This window comes from Phodopus roborovskii, unplaced genomic scaffold, assembly GCF_943737965.1.
Source record: "Phodopus roborovskii unplaced genomic scaffold, PHOROB, whole genome shotgun sequence".
Classification (NCBI taxonomy): domain Eukaryota; kingdom Metazoa; phylum Chordata; class Mammalia; order Rodentia; family Cricetidae; genus Phodopus; species Phodopus roborovskii.
Genome location: NW_026125281.1, coordinates 41,445,741 through 41,465,451, shown reverse-complemented (window position 1 = coordinate 41,465,451; position 19,711 = coordinate 41,445,741). Strand labels below are relative to the sequence as shown.

General features: G+C 47.8%; 1 protein-coding gene across 1 annotated transcript; it reads right to left on the bottom strand.

Moving 5' to 3' along the window:
- Positions 1-3,324: 3,324 nt before the first annotated feature.
- Positions 3,325-15,171, bottom strand: LOC127232867 (baculoviral IAP repeat-containing protein 3). Its single transcript, XM_051199199.1, has 9 exons — positions 15,019-15,171; positions 12,721-13,666; positions 12,521-12,620; positions 10,573-10,651; positions 9,603-9,651; positions 6,822-7,061; positions 5,308-5,559; positions 4,325-4,366; positions 3,325-4,100 (listed from the first exon to the last, which is right to left on the bottom strand). The coding sequence occupies exons 1-9, from the start codon at positions 15,082-15,084 to the stop codon at positions 3,907-3,909; spliced, it is 1,968 nt and encodes a 655-aa protein (XP_051055156.1). The 5' UTR covers positions 15,085-15,171; the 3' UTR covers positions 3,325-3,906.
- Between the last annotated feature and the right edge of the window lie 4,540 nt (positions 15,172-19,711).

Here is a 19,711-nt window from a genome sequence, read left to right as displayed (position 1 = left end):
GACGGTGGCGGCGGGCGCTTTCCCGCCTCGCCCCGCCAGGGACGCCCGAGGAAGACCGCCCGACCGCGCTCGCGCTCGCGTGCAACGCGGATTCTTCCTCTCCTTTCCTCTGTAGGACGGGCTGGTGTGGCGCAGCACAGATCCCAGGACCCCCGGGCGGGCGGGCGGGCACACCGACGGTGCGGGGAGACAGTTATACTTAAATGCATGCATGCATGCAGGCGGCGGGCCACTAACGTGCGGGAAAGGCCGGGAGCGGGCTGTGTGCAGAGTGAGCGTCAATAGAATTGCCGGGCAGGGTACGATCAAGGTGCGTTGTTTGTGCGTGATGAAACTGGGGGAGAGTAAGTTTAAAAAGCCGTCCCCCACCCCCACCCTCCAGCGCCAAGCACTAGCACACCGCAAAGGACTTCCCAGTGCTTTTCGCCACCTGCCCTGTTCGGATGTTGTGTTTGTTGTTTGGGGCTCGCTTTTGCAGGTTTTTCTGTTTTGTTTTGAGAAAGGATTTTACTACAGGACCCATAGGATTTAGCACCCTACTTCCGCCTCCTGCGTGCTGGGATTAGAAGTGCACGCCGCGATGAGGGGCGGGGGATTGCGATTTATTTCATCTTGGGCTAGACCAATGGGTTATTAACCAATGAAATCAAATCCCTCCGGGGAACTCCAGGGGCCAAACATTTCAACAATCTAGAAGTAGCCGGCCGCTAGATGAGGCAGCAGGGGAAATTCCAGGACCCAGAACCATTTCCCATCGCCTTTCCCCGAGTTCCTGCCTGCCAGCAGTGTTGATAGTAAAAAGAATCTGTCAGTCTGTGATCGAGAGGAAACACTGTCACACATGGATGCAAGTGTTTAGTTGAAGTCACGACTTCTCGGAAATTTACCAAAAAAAAAAAAAAAAAAAAAAAAAACTCCTAATACTTGTGGGACTCTAGCAAGAATTGGGCACATTGAATTCTAGAGAATGTCTCTTTCTCAGTTCTTGTCCTGACCAAAACACGAGATAGTGAGTCTACTTAAGTATGTGGGAAAATTACAATTACCGAAATCCAGACGCTTCAGAACTTACTATTTTTTAAATACTATATAATTTTGGAGTCCAATCATCTCTTTTGTTGACCGTTTATTCAACTAATACTTTTCCAATTATCCATAGAGCTGGTTATTTTGAGATTACATATAAATGTATATACACACACATATTGAGGTAGTTATCATGACATTTTATCTTTATATACAAAAAATATACGATTCAAGATAATTTTGAAGAAAAAATAAGACGGGAAAGACTTCTGAAACGTAAGTTGTATAATAAAACTAGGGGCTGGAGAAATAGTAAAAACCCTTGCAGAGGAGGACCCTGGTCATTTCCTAAATTCCACATCATGGCTCACAGCTCTGTAACTAGAGTTCCAAAGGATTCCACGCCCTCTTCTGGCCTCCGGGGGCATTGCATACAAGCGATGCAATGCACAATCAGGCAAATTATACATAAAATACAATACATAAATAAAGTAAAATTTCAAGTTCTTAGCAGTATGCCTTTCTCCACTTATAAAGTGCAGAGTCTACTCAGTATTAACACATGGAGGTGAATGTTACAGGTGCTGGTGATATACGGCTTAAGTACACCACAATATACTCAAAAAGCAATTAAGAGCCAGAGATAGTGGCTCTGGCCAAGTACTGCTGCGAGATCAAGGCCAGCCTGGACTACACAGTGAGTTCAAACTAGCCTTGTTACTTTTTGTCTCTGAGACTACAGTAGTAAGAATAGTAAGACAGGGTTTCTCTGTGTGACAGCTCTGCCTGTCCTGCAACTTACTTTGTAAACCAGGCTGTCCTTGAACTCACAAAGATTACCTATGCCTCCTGAGTTCTGGGAACATAGGTGTGTGCCACCACAGCCTGTGACCTTTTCTTTACAAAAAAAAAAAAGTCAGTTTCCTCTAGCCAAAGAGAAAAGATAGTATTACCATAGACCTGGCTCAAGGATCATGCAAATTTAAAAGATTGCCCATGTTAAAAATTGAACGGTTATTTCTAGGCTGAGGGTGTGTGGTATAGCATTTGAGACAATGAATTTCAAACTCCACATTACACATTAAATACTAAAATGAGTTTTCTTAAGGAAATAGTGTATATTCAGTTACTTTCCCACTGATAGGCATTAGGGTGGTCTCCAACCTTCCACAAACAATTGTAATGAACAGTTTTGGATAAATGTCTTATAATATTTTGCTAGGAATGGGTTGTTGTCAGCTTCTTGTGTTAATTATATATATTTTTTCTGGACAGATTTATCTGAGGGAATGTTGGCGATTACAACCCAAGACACGGGACAGGGTCAGTGTCTGAGCCGAGAGCATCCATGATCCTATCCTCTGCTCCACAACACTGGAGTTGCAGGCACAGCCATACTCAGCGGTTTACTTTGGTGCTAGGGATTTGAACTCAGGTCCTCCAAGCTTGTATAGCAAGCCCTCTTAGCCACGGAGCCATTCCTCCATCTTCCAAGAGAGTAGAGCTTGCACTGGGAGAGCAGGGAAGGGTGGGAAAGGGAAGTGCTTCAGAACAAAGCATACGCATGGAAAAGAAGGAGCCCTCCACCTTGGGAGAGCTTGTGTCTCTTGCTGGGACTTCCAAAGTGCCTGAACATAGACTAGAACACCTTTTCCAAGAAACGCATGGCAAGATTGTGAAGGGTGGCCCCCCTCTGTCGTTTCTCTCCTTGGGTAAACTGTCACCAAGTTTCCTTTTACATCCGTTTCAGATCCCTCTGTGGATGACAATATTGTGAAAACTTGGTCCTCTCCCCTTCCATGATAAACTCATGTATGACAGGGGAAAGAAACATCATTGCGAGAAATAATAGTGGCGAGGCTGGAGAGATGGCTCGGAGGTTAAGAACACTGACTGCTCTTCTAGAGGTTCTGCGTTCAAGTCCCAGAAACCACATGGTGGCTCACAACCATCCGTAACTAGATATGGATGTGGTGCCCTCTGCTGGCCTGCAGGGATATATGCAGGCAGAACACTGTATGTATAAATCAGAGAGAGGACAGTGGCAAACCCAAGACCAAAAGCATCTTCCCACTCTATATGCATTTCCAGACCAGGAAGCATTGAGCTAATTCCTGGAGACTGATGTCCTGCTGCCCTACCTGGCTTTACGGGGCTTTGGGGATTTGAACTCAGTTCTCATGCTTTGTGCCCAGTACTTCCCTGGTTGCACCATCTCCTTATCCCCATCATCTAAGAATTCTTAAACAGCATGGCAGAGGTCTGTTTTCGGCTAAACTGCCAGTATCATTCAATAAATAAATAACAAGAGTAATTTTGTTGCTTTATTAATTTTTCCTCACAAAATCTTTATTAAAAACCCCATATCCCTAACATGTCATTCAATAAATAAAACACTTAGAAAACAAGTAGAAAATCTGTGTTCCCAGTTCTTAACGCAATTTGAGAAGATTTCATATTCTGAACTACAAATGCCAGCATTGTAAGTCTCCTCTGAATACTTCAGGAATGTAGGCAGCCTGCTTTTCAGGGTCAAGAGCAGAGCCCCATCTCTCGGCATCTGAATGTGTACATAAATATGCTCCAGATACAGGTATTACATAAATACGTTTCCAGAAAGCAGCTGTCTGACTTGGAAATAAATAGCACTTTTAAAGACCCCAAATCCGCATAAGAGTTACACTGTTACATATTTCATCCATTCTTCCTTGGGTTTAGGCAACATTTTTCTTTTCCCCTCATTTTTCCCTTTGTCCATGTGTTCACTGGTTTATTCTGAGGTGGTATCTCATGTAGTCCAGGCTTGCCTTGAGTTCCACAGGGAGCTGAGGGTGATGCTGAACCGGGGTCTCGGCCGTGGACCATTCAGTCCCAGTCCCGTCAGGAGAGAAACGTGCGCACTGTGCCCTTGATGGTTCCTCTGCAGATGGGGCACTTTCTCAGAGAGGGCGCACAGTCTTTGCACACGACCAGATGGCCACAGGGAATGAACACGATGGATACCTCTCTGTCCATGCACACTTTGCATGTCCTCTCTTCCTGTAGTTTCCGCAATTGCTCTTCCATTGGCGGAGCTGTGAAGAGGGGGGTTCTTATTTAAACACACGTCTCTCTGTGAAACCAAGTGACCTCACACTTTGGCTCTCCCACCTCCGATTTCCAAGTGCTGGCTAGTCCCATGATGCCATGTGAGGCAAGAAAAAGAATTTTTAGTGGAAAGCAATTTGCTTTTCCTCTAGTGAAACCCCCAAAAAATCAAACAATGATTTCCGCAGGTTTAAAGCTTTAGTGCTCTTACCTGTAATGTCATCTGTGGGAAGACACCTGACGTCCTGTCGCACTGGGCAAGGAAAGAGAACAGTATTACTATGGCAACCAAGGCTTGTATTTAGCTATACATTGGGCTTTGTTTATTTCTTTTTGTAATGCCGGTCTTCAAACCCAGGGCCTGATGCATGCATGCTAGGCCAACAGGCTCACTGAGCCAAATTCACAACCCACAATACATTCTACAAAAGTTTATTTACCTAGTACTAATGTTTATTTGAGACACAGAATTATTCTATAACCCAAGCTGGCATTGAACTCACAATCTTCCTGCTTCAGCCTCCTGAGTGCTGGGGTTACAGATGTGTATTACTATGTCCAGCAGTGAATTTGTTTAGTTACTTATGAGTGTCTGTGTGTGTGAGAGAGAGAGAGAATATACACCCAGGGTCCCACAATGGGCATGGCGAGGCCATAGGACCTCTTTTGGGAGTTCTCTCCTTCCTCTGTGAGATCAAACTCAGGTCATCAGATTTATGCTGGGATTATGGGGTGTGGTCCTTTGAAAGAAAATGGCCCCCCAGAGGGATATGTGGCCTTGTTGGAGGAAGTGTGTCACTGTGGAGAAGGGGTCTCGGGTTTCATATATGTTCAAGCCACTCCCTACGAGACAGACCACTTCCTGTTGCCTGTTCAAGATGCAGGGCTCTGAGCTTCAGCACCGTGTCTGCCCGCGTGCTGCTGTGTCCCACCACGATGACAATGGGCTATCCCATTCCAGTGCCCTTTGTAAGAGCAACAGAAACCCTAACTGAAACAAAGGGCAGGCACTTTTACCTGCTGGGCTGGCCGTCTCACCAGGCCCTCCCAGGAAAAGTCAAACATTTTACACTTTGAACGAAACCTCATAATATTAACAACAACAAAGGTAGAAGTTGGGCTGAGTTACTTTCAATAATCTCCGATTTTTCAACTGACCTGGAACATTCCCCCAAACTGCTTTCTAGCACTTACCAAATAAATCTTTGTATAACACGGGGTCACTCTCCTGAAGGGAGTTTCGGAATGAGGTTACTGCAATGTTCCCTTTGGCCAGCACAGTGTCAATTAGTGTTCTCGCTTGCAAGGCCAGTGGTTGCTGTTTAACAGCATCGTACTCCTGTCCAGTGATTGCCTTGGCACTCAGGAGACAATCCAGGACCGGCATCACGCACGTCAAATGTTGACAAAGCCCCATCTTGTTCTTCCGGATTAATGTCAGATCATCTTCATGGGGAGAAAGAGAGATTTAAGATTTAAACTCCGCTCACTTCTTTCTGTACCTACATAACACACGAAGGAAATCATATATGTATTCATTTAAAGATCCCCTGTATCTCAGCGTGGCCTCCAATTCACCATGGCATTAAACTTGTCATTTTTCTGCCATCACCTCCTGAGTGCCAGCTTTCCAGAAGTTCGGCCCCAAGCCCGGTTTATGAAATGCTAGGGGTCAAAGCCAGGGCTTGGGCATGCGAGGCAGGCCCTCTGCCAATAAAGCTATGTTGTAACTTTATTGTCTTCATCATTAATGTTCTATTTCCTACCATAAAGCTGTATCTATAAAATGATGAATGCTAATATTAGGGTCCTGAAAAGTTACTTCAGGAGAGGCAATTAGATTTTAGATGTTTTAGATGCGTTGAATTTGTCACTAGGACAGATGTGGAACCATGTTAAGAAGAGCAAAATTTGAGGGCCGGAGAAGTGGCTCAGAGGTTAAGAGCACTGGCTGCTCTTCCAGAGGACCTGGGTTCGATTCCCAGCAACTGCAACCACACCGTGGCTCGCAACCACCTTGAATGAGATCTGGTGCCCTCTCCTGGCCTGCAGTGCACATGCAGGCAGAACACTGAATCCATAGCAAATAAATAAAACCTTTTTTAAAAAAGGACAAGAGAAATGGTGCTTAGTTTAAAAACGATCAGTCACACATGGGCATTTGTTTCCTATTTGGTTTTGTCTTTTCATGGAACCCAGGCTAGCCTCAACCTCACTTCGTCTGGAAGGGTGACCTTAAATTTCCGCCTCCATTCAAAGGTGTTACAATTATAGGCGTGTGAACTACACCTGGGGTTAAACACAGGTGTCCCACATGCCTGGCAAGCACTCCACCAATTAACCTACACCACTAACCCTGTCTGAGACAAGGTCTTATTCTGCTCTAACCCAGGCTAGTCTGGTACGGGTATGCAGTCCAGCAATCGGGAGGCTAAGACAGAAGGTCATGAATTCAAGGCCAGCCTGGGCGACATAGGAAGACCCTGTCTCAAAAGTCAAAAGGGAAAAGAGAGAGAGTATGCTTTGTGGTCTGCTGTGGCTGTGGTCCATGCTCGGGAAAGAGAGCGGCATGGGTCAGCACGGCTTTGGTCTACACCCGAGTGAGGACAGCCATCAGAAACAGAGAGGAGCTGTGTATGCACAGAGGAAGGTGTTCTGCGCACAGGGTGACACGCCAGCTCTACGCAGAAGGACCTTGTGGATTGTACCTGAGTCTGCTTCCTGGGCAGCCTGCTCCTTCTGCTCCTCCCTTATCTCGTCTTCTGCATCAAGTAAGCCTATCACGAGGTCGCTGACGGTCCTGTAGTTCTCACCAGTGGCCAGGATTTGACGCTGAACTGTCTGTCTTACCAGGCTCCGACTGAAGCCCATTTCCAAAGCTGCCTTAACCACCGGCGTGTTCATCATGACCACATCCTCTGAACTTTCACCAGGTCCAAAATGCACAACTGAATGGAAAGGGAAGTTTAACAGACATTAGCAGTGCCCGTATACATTTTTGTTGTGGCTGTTGTTCTGAGACTTCTTCTAGCCCAGTAGAGCCTCAAGCTTATTACGTAGCCCTAGCTGATCTCAAATTCATGACAATTCTCCTGCCTCGGCCTCCCAGGTGCTAGGATTACAGGCACAAACCCACATAGACTTTTTAAATAGCAAGCTATTGCAATATCAAAGCCATAAAATTTGAAAAACATATAGGCACTACACTAAGAATTTGGAATACTACTGCCTTTAGATATAAGCCTATGACTACTGCCTCCAGGGCAGGAGAACCGAATGTCAGGGATCAATCCCACTAGAATCAAAGGGCTCTTTTTCTATATTGGACAATGGAGGAATAAATGAATAAGCTTTCCAAATCAAATATATATTCTACATATTTGTTTGCTTTATTGGCATCCATTAGTTGTTTACAATGTTTTTATCATAATATATTTATATACACATGGATTTGATATTTCTAGTTCTTTCCACTTCCTGCAAATGGCATGGTTTCACATTTAAGTTATGGTTGAATACTTTTCATGTCTTTTTTTTTTTTTTTTCTGTTTTCTTTGCAGGAGACAGAATCTTAGCATATAGCCAAGGTTCGTGCCTCAACCTCCCAAATGCTGAGGTAATAGGTATGCCTTTACCCAGCCCTCTGCCAGGGAAGACCCTCTGCTCAATCCATAACTTGACTATTACGTTTTCACAGTTTTGAAAGAAGCCATTGTTACCATGCAGTACAATCACCCCAGTGTCCTAGAATATTGACCCCTTTCAGCTTACTCAGCACTACAACCCAGCAACTTAAAACAAGCAGAGCTGGTGGGGTTGCACCCCTTAAACTCAGCGCCCTTAACCTCAGGGCAAAATCTCCCTGTGGGTTACACACAGCCTCGGCCCTTGCCATCCCCATGCCAGAAAGCAGCTTCACGCATTTGTCTTTGCATTCGGCCCTGAAGCTCACAAACTGAGAGCTGTCAGCTCAGACTCGGCTATCAGCGCCGCACAATTACTGCCTTGCTCCTTTTAGCCAGACAAAATTTACCCAGTTCTTGGAAAGTCCCTACTCCACGTCACTTAGGGCTCTTCACCCAGAGTGTGCTTTTCCTGACAGTTAGCAGGCTTCCGTTCTCTTGGGCTCTCTGCTGAGATAGCTGCTTCTCCAGATAGCCTTTTCTTTAATTTTTGTTTGTTTTATGGCTTTTGGAGGGGTGGGGGAGATTGCCATGGCATGTGGGTTGTCAGGGGACAACTTGCAGAATTCCTCTCTGTCCACCATGTGAGCCCAGGGCCTAGAACTCAGGCACTGAGCCATCTGCCAGCCCTGTTCTGCTGTTCTAAGACAAGGCCTCACAAGGCTACCAGGCTGGCCCAGAACTCCCCGTACAACCCTTGTGCCTTAGCCTTCCAAGTACTGAGATTGCAGGTACTGTACAGACTCACGCACCACACCTGGCTTCCAGAAAGTCTCCAGACTTACCTATCTGTCTCTTCATTCTCCTCCAGATCATGTTTTCCTATCTGAACTTTTATCTATGTCCCTAAAACCATTAGCTCATGACAATAGGAATCATGCTTATCTTGTGTCCTACTCTTTGTTTGGAACAAAAATCCAAGCAATTGTATTGCATTGGGGCTGGAGAGCTGGCTCAGCAGTTAGGAGCACCGGCTGCTCTCCCAGAGGACTGGGTTCAATTTCCAGCACCCACATGGCGGCTCACAACTCTGTAACCCAAGTTCTAGGAGACATGACATCCTCACACAGACATATATGCAAATAAAACACATAAAATAAAAATAAATAAATTATTAAAATGTATTATCTTGAACACTAAAAAGCAGAGTCAAGATCTGTTCAAATGTTTGCTGTACCCTCTTGGGTTTAAGTAATATGCAAGTCACACTGGCAAACTGAGCCTTGGGGTCCCAGTGAAAGGATGGAACGCTATGTTCCACCCTCTCTATAGATAGGAGGAGTATGCCAGCAACTGAAGACACCGTATATTTGTTCCCACAATGGCCCACCAACAGGGCAAGGCTGGATGTCTGCAGTTTGTATAGATGCCCAGGACTATGGGGTGGAGCTTAGTGAAAGAGGCTGGGATAGGCATGCCTGAGGCCATCAAAAACTAACAGCACACACAACTCTACGTAGGAACCCAAGCCACACACTCCAAACACTGATTCAGTCTATGAGGTCTGAAGCATCAACTAGACATCTACACTGTTAGCTTTCGAAGCAAGTCTGACGTCTGACAGACAGTAGTAACAGGGTGTATTAATTATAAACTGCAGATCGCCATGAATATGCACTTACCATTACAACCTTTCAACCCTTTGTTTATTTTTAGGACAACGCCCCAAGTAGTCCAACAGGGCCTTGAACACCCAATCCTCCCACCTCCACCTCCCCAGTACTGGATTACAGCCACACACATTACAGCCACCATCACTCTCAGAACAAGCTGGCTCGCTTCAACGCATTGGGTCATGACACGTACTTGGTGACTCTGCGCTCTCGTCTTCTGGGGTGTGTGAGGTAGACAATAGCTATGGGAAGAAAACACACGTTCAAATGTAAACCGCATCCCACCACTGCACTGGGAATGACCCTCAGAGCTGCTTCACTCAACCCACTACAAACCCACTTTGCCACACGGAAGACGTTTTTTCAGTCACCAGGGGTTTGAGTGAGGAAGGCTCAAGGCTAACAGCATCTGATGGGCGGTGTGCTGCAGTGAACAGAGCCTCCGCAGAGTAGGACAGGCTGGGTTCAGGAGAGGCCACACGATGGCCTTGCACCTGCAGCTGCTGTATCCACACATCTGTTGGGGTTCCTCTGGCCATGGCTGGCAAGTTCTTCAAGCTTAGACTATAAAATAAGCTTCCATTTGCTTTTTCCAAGGAGCAGGAACAAATGCTTTCTCAAATCATTTTTTAAGAAAGTATGGGGCTGGAGAGGTGGCTCAGAGGTTAAGAGCATTGTCTGCTCTTCCAGAGGTCCTGAGTTCAATTCCCAGCAACTACATGGTAGCTCACAACCATCTATAGTGATCTGGTGCCCTCTGCTGGCCTGCAGGTATGCATGCTGGCAGAACATCATATGCCTAAATAAATAAGTAAATCTTTTTAAAAAATTTACAGGGTAGACTTCTCCCCTCAAATTTAATTTTTTTTTTTTTGCTTCAGAGTTTAATTCATTGATGGTGGGTTAGACAAATGTTTAGAGAGGAATACAACAAGCCCTGTCTTTCACAAGAATGGCCCCCGACATGGCAATGCTGAGCTTTGAAGAAAAGACAAGGGCCTGCCTTAAGACACCTTTCACCTTTCCGCTAAAATGTTACTCAGTGATTTGTTTTACGAACAGATTCTTAAAGATAATTTGCTACACAGCTAACCCTTTAAAAATAAATACAAATGTCTCTGTTGGCTCGCAATAATTGAAAAGAACACAGAAGCCTTTCCTACCTGCTCAAGGAGGTGAGGGTAACCGGCTTGAACTTGGCCAACAAACTCTTGTCCTTTCATTCTTATCAAGTATTCACACCTAAAGTGCAGACAAAGAGGACATGGGCATTCATTCCTTAACAAGACAAGACAGGTTTCCCACGACCGGCTGCAGAATGGGCAGTGCCACGACAAGCAACTTGATAATGCTCTTTTTTATGACTAAGAACTCATTTTATCTTTAGAAAGTGACGTGAAACGTAATGACACACTCATGTCTAAGTGTCCACCTTGTGTGAAATCTGGGTACCCAGGCGACAGAATCCGCAAACATTGGGAGAATAAGCAAGCCCAGGCTACAAGGATGATGCTGTGTGTGCCTGTTTTCCTTTTGACGCTTTTAAAGGTTCATTTTGTTTGCTTGTGTATAAAGCCCGTGTCCATGCGTGTGTTTGTGCACGTGAATGCAGGGCCCATGGAGGTCAGAAGCATCCGGTCCTCAGGGAACTGAAATTGCAGGTGGTTGTGGGCTGCCTGATATGTGGGTGTTGAGAACCAAGAGTGGTAACCACTGAGCTCTAGGTGCTGCCCATTGAGGTGAGGATGGATTTGATTGACTACTGGTACTTTTCATATACTTCAGCTGCTTTATAAAATTAACTTTACCACTTTACGTTGTATAATTTTGTTACCAGGATATACCGCGCCTCTCCACATTTGGGAAATCCTGAAATGTTTATAGTACATTGGGCGGAGCCAATCTAGCTATGTGTAGGCTGGTAAACACTTCTCAGGGGCTTGAACGCACACGTGAGCGCCACACTATTGACTTGGCACAGGAGAAAGGGGCTGCAGCGACAGGCATGGTCATGGAGGAGAAGTAGCCTCTGTGCTGTCAAGTCTGGTCTTGAGGAACCCCCAGCCCTCAAGCCAAGACCACCCAGCAGCCTCCGCTCAGGGCTCCTCCCACTCTTCGTTCTTCTCAGGCTCCTAAAAACACCCTTAAGCCAACATGGAAGAGAGCATTCTCTGCATAAGCCATGCTATCACACCCGTGACGACGCATGGTCTGAAAACATGCCAACAGCCTTGAGGGACAGAGTGGGGACATTCAGCACAACCCTCTATTGGTGAGCTTGCCAATCCCGAGATTACATGAGAATCGCCACAGCGCTGAGGCGGGCTCAGGGCTACTCTTGTGATTTCACAAACTCCTACAGTCGGCCTGTCGAGATGGCTCAGTGGATGCTTGCCACCAAATTTGGTAACATGAGTTCAATCCCACAGGATGAAAGGAAAGAACCAGCCCTCAAAAGTTGTTCTCTGATGTTCACAAAATATACACACATAAAACAAACAAAAAAAAGCATAAAAAAATTAACTAGAGTAATGGAAAGCATTTTTTAAAGAAAATCTATGTGAATAGTTTTTTTCTTTTTTTTTTTTTAAAGATGTATTTATTATGTACAGAGTGTTCTGCCTGCATTGTAGAAGAAGGCACCAGATCTCATTACAGATGGTTGTGAGCCACTATGTGGGTGCTGGGAATTGAACTCAGGTCCTCTGGAACAGCAGCCAGTGCTCTTAACCTCTGAGCCATCTCTCCAGCCTCCAGAGGAGAATATTCTTTATAATCTTCACAGTGTTTAAAATTGAAGTAATAGGGCTAGAGCGATGACTCAGAAGAAGTTAAGAGGGCTGCTCTTCCAGAGGATGGAGGTTTGACTCCCAACTCCCACAAATTGGCTCAGACCCTCTATAACTGCAGTCACAGGGGATGCAACACCTTCTTCTGGCCTCTGCAGATACTGCACACAAACAGTGCATAGGCGTAAGGTAGGCAAAGCACTCATACATACAAAAACAGATCAAGATCTGCAGTGCTTAAGACGAAAACGTACTTACTCTACAGGACAATGCATCCCATGAAAACCTTAGAACATGTAAAGTAGAATTTCAAAGCCGTTACCTTGGAAACCACTTGGCATGCTCCACCCAGGGGTCGTCTCCAGATTCCCAGCATCTCAGTCCGCCATCACAGCAAAAGCATTTGACATCATCACTGTGTCCTAAAATTCATTCGGAAGCACACTTATGAGTACGTAACATTTGCCTGCTCACGTGTATGACATAACACATGATGGATCTTTAAGAGATTGAGTTTCTCACCTGTGTAATAAAAGCCCGCACTTGCAAGTTGCTGAGGATGGACCAGAGCACTGGAAGGCCAGCTAGAGAACGTCCTGACGCGTGCTGCGTGTATCTGCATGCTCAGGTTAGAGACAGAGTACCTTGAAGCGGGCTGACTTGGGTCTTTTAAGAACGGACAGTTGGGAAAATGTCTCCGATGCTCTGACATAGCGTCATCCTTCGGTTCCCAGTTGCTCAGTTTCCCACCGCAGGCAAAGCAGGCCACCCTGTCTCCAGGGCCTACGTAGTAGAAGCCAGCTCTGGCCAGCTCGGCTGGTGACAGGAAGGACAACGGCCACGTTTGGTAGGTGAGTAATCTGGCCTTCTCCATATTCATTGCAAAGTGGTTGGGACTTGTCCTCAAAGCGGGACAATCTTGATTTGCTCTGAAGTTCACAGGTTCCGAGGGAAAGCTTGAATACGAGCCGCTGAAATAGCCAGTGTTCTCCAGACTTGCAAATAATGAAGGCACAGTGCTCGGTGCTGCCGACGGAAGAGATGGCTGAGGGCTGGCTTCCAGACTGCCGGCTGGATTCAGAGTTCGGACGAAGCTGCAGCTGGGGTACAGCTGCCTGTGCTTTTCCACAGGACTGTCGCCTCGCTTCCAGTTGTCCAGCATCAGGCCACAGCAGAAGCACTTGACCTTGTCGTTGACACCCGTGTAGTAAAAGCCAGCACGAGCCAGGCTCCTTTCTGAGACAGGAACTCCAGCGGGAAAAGCGGAGTACGTGGACAAGCGGTACAGCTCACACGAAAAGTCGTACTTCAACTCAAAAGTGTCAGCACCCTTCATCAGCTTGGATAGGAAGACGCCATCTGGAGCCATGTTCATGACGAATCGGCGGGGACGGGGAGGGACCAGCCTTCCTCTGGGGAGGTAGTTCTGTGCATGGCTTTTGGTCAGTTTTACTACTAGGCTGAACACCTAAAATAAGAACAAACTCATTTTTTTTTTCTTCTATGTATTTTAGGATTCAGTAGTATCAGAGTCTGAATCCTACCCTGACACATTTTAAGGCGCAATTGCACATAACCACACCTTGGCACAATCTTCACGCGTACAATAAAAACTAGATTCTGCCTAAAAGCCGATGTGTATCAGAAGTTGATTCCACTCTGGAAACAGTGTCTGGGCACTTTGGGCCGGCCCGGCATCTTGAGGGGCAAGTCTGTTTCTCATCGCCACCAGGGGGCACTAGTAGCGTTCACCCAACCTGCACAGGAAGTCTGTTTCATGAAGGTTTGTATGTATTCATATAGGATGAAACATGGATCAGACACAATTTTAAAATAATAAACCACTTCAAGACTTTTGTTTGGTTTTTGTTTCCTTTCAAAGGACCAAGATCAGACTTACTAATTGACCCTCTCTACTCAAACCTCTGTGTTCCTCTGTAGCACTGGGGTCTGAGCCCGGGGCCTTGGGATCACAAAACCTATGTCATACCACTGGGTTCTACCGCAAGTCTCAAGCTCCCTCCCTCCCTCCCTCCCTCTCTCTCTCTCCCTCCCTCCCTCCCTCCCTCTCTCTCCCTCCCTCCCTCCCTCCCTCCCTCTCTCTCCCTCCCTCCCTCTCTCTCTCTCCCTCCCTCCCTCCCTCCCTCTCTCTCTTTCTCTGTCTTTTTAAAGACAGGATTTCCTCTGTGTAGCCCTGGCTGTCTTAGAACTCACTCTGCAAACCAGCCTGGCCTCAAACTCAGAGATCAGTCTGCCTCTGCCTCCTAAGTGCTGGGGTTAAAGGTGTGTGCCACCAATGTAGGCTTGAGACTCAGACTTTTAGTTTTGGTCACAGAACTGCACAGTTCCCTGAGCACATATTTATCAAAACAAACAACACCGTCTATAACCATCTGAACGTGGAGAGTTTCTCAAATAAGGACTCACTAGCCATTAGCAAATCCAGCATGGGGGTTTGCTACCACTGGCTGGAGTGGCTTCCTGTAGTTCACAGATATGGCAGGTTCTCTACCAAGGACACCAACCCATCATCTCCAAATGGCAGGAGAAATCCCACAGCTGTCAACAAGAGTCTCTCTCAGGAGAAATCACTGTGTCTAACCTCTCTGTCCTCTCCAAGGGTCATGAAAACTTGGGCGTTCTGTGACATTTTCTTTCTGAATAAACTGGCTCATCTGTGAAAATGCTGTAGCTGCCTCTACTCTCGTGCTTGGAGTCTGTTTGAAAGTCATGCAGTGTGGGTCACTGGGCTTGTGGGTGGACAGTTTCTCAACTCTAGCTTACTGTCTGTCTTACTTCCTCTAACTCTGCTGTGCCTACCAGAACATTTTGTTCCTGTTTGTTCTCTGTCATTGTCGCAATCTCTGAACGTGTCAGCGACCTCATGAGTACACTTCTGTGCTCCTGCAGAAACCGGATTACTCATTTCCTCTGGATAATCAGCACTCATGTTTGGATCTCTCTTCAACTCGAGCACTTTTTTAAAAGTGCCAGCCCGTGGGAGATTGCCAGGGAGTGTTCTGAAGAGTGCTTCAACACTGCCCAGCCACAGAATGCCTTCCCTTCCAGGGGTCAAGTTCACCACCAGATCATAAAACCCTTGCCTCAGGCGATCAGACTACAGATCAAATGGTCATCTCTAGACAACTGTCCAGAAAGTCAGCTGAGGGAGGAATTTGTCTGTCCATGCACAGAACTACCTCCCGAGATTAGACTAAGTCCCTTTAAGGGTTTTAGGCCTCCATTTTGAGATGTTTTGGTTTACAGAAGAAACTGAGAAAGAAAAAGCTACAAGCAGTAGAAGGGTTTGTGTCCTTTGTAAACCTGTTTAAAATAGAGAAATTAAAGTCAAATAACTTAGGGTTACAATACCTCTTTTCTTTCTTCCCCCACTCCCTCTCTCTGGAGACTTCTCTAAGACAGGCTCAAACACATGACCTTCCTGTCTGTTTCCCAAACCCTAGGATTACAAGCAAGTGTCATCACGATCTTTCCCTCAAGATGCTTTGTCCAAATTAGGAACTGGTCTGTAGCAAGAAGCTATGCTAATTTGGGCTGGAGGCGGGGCTCAGTGGCAGTGCACTCAGATGCCACACTCAAGGCTCCTGCCTCAGTCCCCGACTCTGAGAAAACAAGGCTGCATGCCCTGGGTGTGGGCAGCCAAGAAATCTCACACAGAGCTCACAAGCTGCAGACCAAAGCTCACAGACAAAATAGAAATTAAGTTGTACTGTAAACAAGTTTGCAGAGTTCACACATGCTTTGCAACCAGTCCCCCAAAATTAACATCGGGTATAACAGTAATGCAATTTCAGAGCTAGAGGGGATCCCTTTTTATTTCTGACTGTAAGAGCAGTGGGTGCTCTTAACCACTGGGCCATCTCTCCAGCCCCAGGGCTCTTTGCAGTAATTTCAAGAGCCACAATACTTAACTCTTACTCCTGTGCCTTTTCTGTTTTGTCTCAGGCGGATACTCGTGCTACGGCTCGGGCTAGCTTGGTACTCAGCCTGTAGCCCAGGCTAGCCTCAAACAGTGATACATTGTGTGTGCCTCCTGAGTTCTGAAGTCACAGGCATGAGCCACCACTCAGCTTCTAATTGTCTTTTTTAGAATTACTGATACAGGGGCTGGCGACATGGCTCAGCCGTTAAGGGCACTGGCTGTTCTTCCAGAGGTCCTGAGTTCAATTCCCACCCACCACAAATTGGATCTGGTGCCCTCTTCTGGCACAACTGGCACATGCAGAGAGATCATTCATACAATAAATAAACGGTTTTTAAGAAGTTATTAATGCTGACTAAACAAATTAGTAGATGTGATTGTGACATTCACACATTTGCATACTCTGTACTTTGATCCTTTCTTCAAATCCTCCTCTGCCCCTCCCAACTCTCCATCGAGTGTTAGTAACAGTCCCTCTTCAGACAAAGGCACACCTCTGCCTTCTTCTATTTCTTCAAATTGTACCTTTCTCTTTACAGCTGAGTAGTACACAGTGTACACACACACACACAGACACATTTCCTTCGTCCAGGTATCTGTTAGCAGGCATCCGATCTGTCCCGTTGCGAACAGTGGCCCTATAAACAGTGTGATGGACCGAATGTCTGGTCCTGAGCTGGTGGACTGTTTAGGAAAGGTTAGGGGTATGTCCTTGTTGGAGGAGGTGCGTTGCTAGAGGTTGGCCCAGGCTTTCCCTCTGCTGCTGCCTGTGGGTCTGCATGTAGCTTCCAGAGGCTTCTCTAGCACCATGCCTTCCTGCTGCATACTGCCATGCTCCCTGTCACCTGTCACGATGACCATGGGCTGCACCTCTGACACTAAGCAAGCCCTGGCCAAAGCTCCCTCGGGTAAATTGTCTTGGCCACGTCTCCTCACAGTGACAGAACAGGATACTCAGGAATGTCTCCCAAACTGTGTTAAACTCTCCCATGTACCTATCAAGGAGCAGGAGAGCTGGGTCACATGGCAGTTCTGCATTTAGTTTCCTGACATGCTGCACTGATTTCCATAGCCACCGTCCCAGCAACAGAGGGTTTGTTTTCTTCACATGCTAACTAGGAATACCTCTAGCCTCGGTCCCTTCCTCCAGGTTCACTTTTTCCTGTTCACTCAATTAGCTGTGTTCTTCAGAAAAGAGGTGCAGCCCCCTGCCTCCGTTCCCCACGGAGGTGCCTGCCTGTATTCACAAGCCTTTCTGCAGCCTCAGACAGACCGTCCCTTCATGGAGCCACCCTCCCCCTGCCTTGACTAGACTCCTTCACCTCGCCTCAAACCAGCACCCTATCCCTCTAGACAGTGCTCATGCTGAGTCCCCTCAGCCTCCAGCCTCTCCAGGGCCAGGTCCGCCCTCCACCACCAAGCCCACGGAACAAGCTATCTATGACTCACATCTTCACACAAACAGCTACTCCGCGTGCCAGCAACCCCTTCAAACACGCTACAGCTTCATAACCTCAAATCCACGGGACGTGCTGGCATTTTCTCCCTCTTAGACATGTCTGGACCCCTGCCTCTGTCCACATCAGTGTGTAGATTTCCTCTTTCCTTCACGGCGGTTGCTTACGGAGCAGCTTGGGGCCCCCATCTCGTCTCTGCTCACTCTATTTCCAGTGTCCCCACCCTCCGACGTGGTCAGCCTGACCATCTCTGGGACACTGCAGGGTAAATGTGTCTTTTTTCCCTCAGCCTCGGACTGTATCTCCTCCAGAAGAGGAAGTATGCTTTCATTTCTGTAGTAGCCACAGTCACCGGTCTAGCAAAGACACTGAGCCTTGCAGCTGTTCTGTGACACATACCCGAGGATGGCCTTGAACTCCTGATCCGCCTGCCTCCTCCTCCCAAGTACTGCGATTACAGGCCTGCACTACTAATCCCAGCAAAACTTATGTTGAAGAATTTCTTAGCCCAGCTGACAGGGCTCATCATGTCCACGGCACCTTCATTTATTAAGTCACATATCATAGGTTTTCAAGGACCGTGTCAGCTTTGTAAAATCCCGACACTCCGGAGGCAGCGGCAGGTAGATATCAATGTTTGCTTGAGTTCAAAGCCAGCCAGTTCTACTTTAACAGTCTCAGGCCAGCCAGGGACACACAGTGAGGCCCGGGAAAACCGCATGTGCCTCAGTTTTGCGACTGCAGAATGGGGCTAATAATGGCGCCCACTTCTTACAACTGCCCGTTAGGTGTACACCTGGCGATGTAAGTCTGCAGGGCAGACGCTGGCGTGTGGTAGGCAGAGAAACGACCACAGCCATTTCCTGACTACATCAAGAGCTGAGAAACGGGGTGCCCAGCACTCAAGGGGTTACGGGAGGGGATATCCCAGATTTCCAAGCCAGCCTCAACTGTAGTGTGAGAGCGGTCTCCAACGGCGTCACTCCCCCAAAAGCAAGAGCCTAGTGTGCGTCCAGGCTGATCACTAGGGAAGCAACCGCTCTGGAGCTAAGGCTGCCCCAAGCCCAGTCTCCCCGATGCCCGAGGGCAGCCAGGGTCCGTGGGGACACCCTGCAAGTCAGGCTGATCACTAGGGAAGCAACCGCTCTGGAGCTAAGGCTGCCCCAAGCCCAGTCTCCCCGATGCCCGAGGGCAGCCAGGGTCCGTGGGGACACCCTGCAAGTCAGGCTGATCACTAGGGAAGCAACCGCTCTGGAGCTAAGGCTGCCCCAAGCCCAGTCTCCCCGATGCCCGAGGGCAGCCAGGGTCCGTGGGGACACCCTGCAAGTCAGGCTGATCACTAGGGAAGCAACCGCTCTGGAGCTAAGGCTGCCCCAAGCCCAGTCTCCCCGATGCCCCCAGGGTCCGTGGGGACACCCTGCAAGTCAGCTGGGGCAGGGGCAGGGCCAGAAGGTCCCAGCAGCCACCCCAGCGGCCCCGGAGCCACCCCGGGACCCTCGCGGCTCTCCGTGCGCGCGCGCGGGCGGGCGCGGGTACTCACCGCAGCCCGCTCCTGGGCTCCACACCTGGATCCCCGGGGCAGCACCTGTCGCCTGGTCTGTGGGGTGCGGCTGAGGGTCACCACGCCTTTAAATGGTGCAGCCTGCCGTGCCCGGGCGTGCGCGCCCGCCCGGTGCTTTCCTCTGGGGCGCGCGGGCTCGGGGAAGTCCAGGGTGAAAACCACACGCACTTCCTCCGCACCCGGTGACAACCCGCCGGGGATTTCCGTGACCCTGCGCTGCGTGACTTCCTGGGCTCGGCCCGTCCCGGCCCGGCCCAGCGGCGTTTCCTGAAAGCGCACTTCACGGTGGCCAGCTGGGTCGGCCTGCCTGGAAGACGCCCTGCCCCCCGCTTGCAGCCCCCAAGCCCTTCACAGTGAGGGGGGAAGAAAAAAAGCCACAACTTTCCAGTCTATAATTGTCCAAAAAAAAAAAAAGCAAATTTGACGTAGGGGAAAAAAACCCTGAAAAAGTCTCTGGTTATTTTCACTTTTTGTTTTGGTCGACTAAGGAGATGAAAGGGACATTTTTTTAAAAATCCGTGTAGATTGCCTCAGGTTTATGTTTATTGTTTT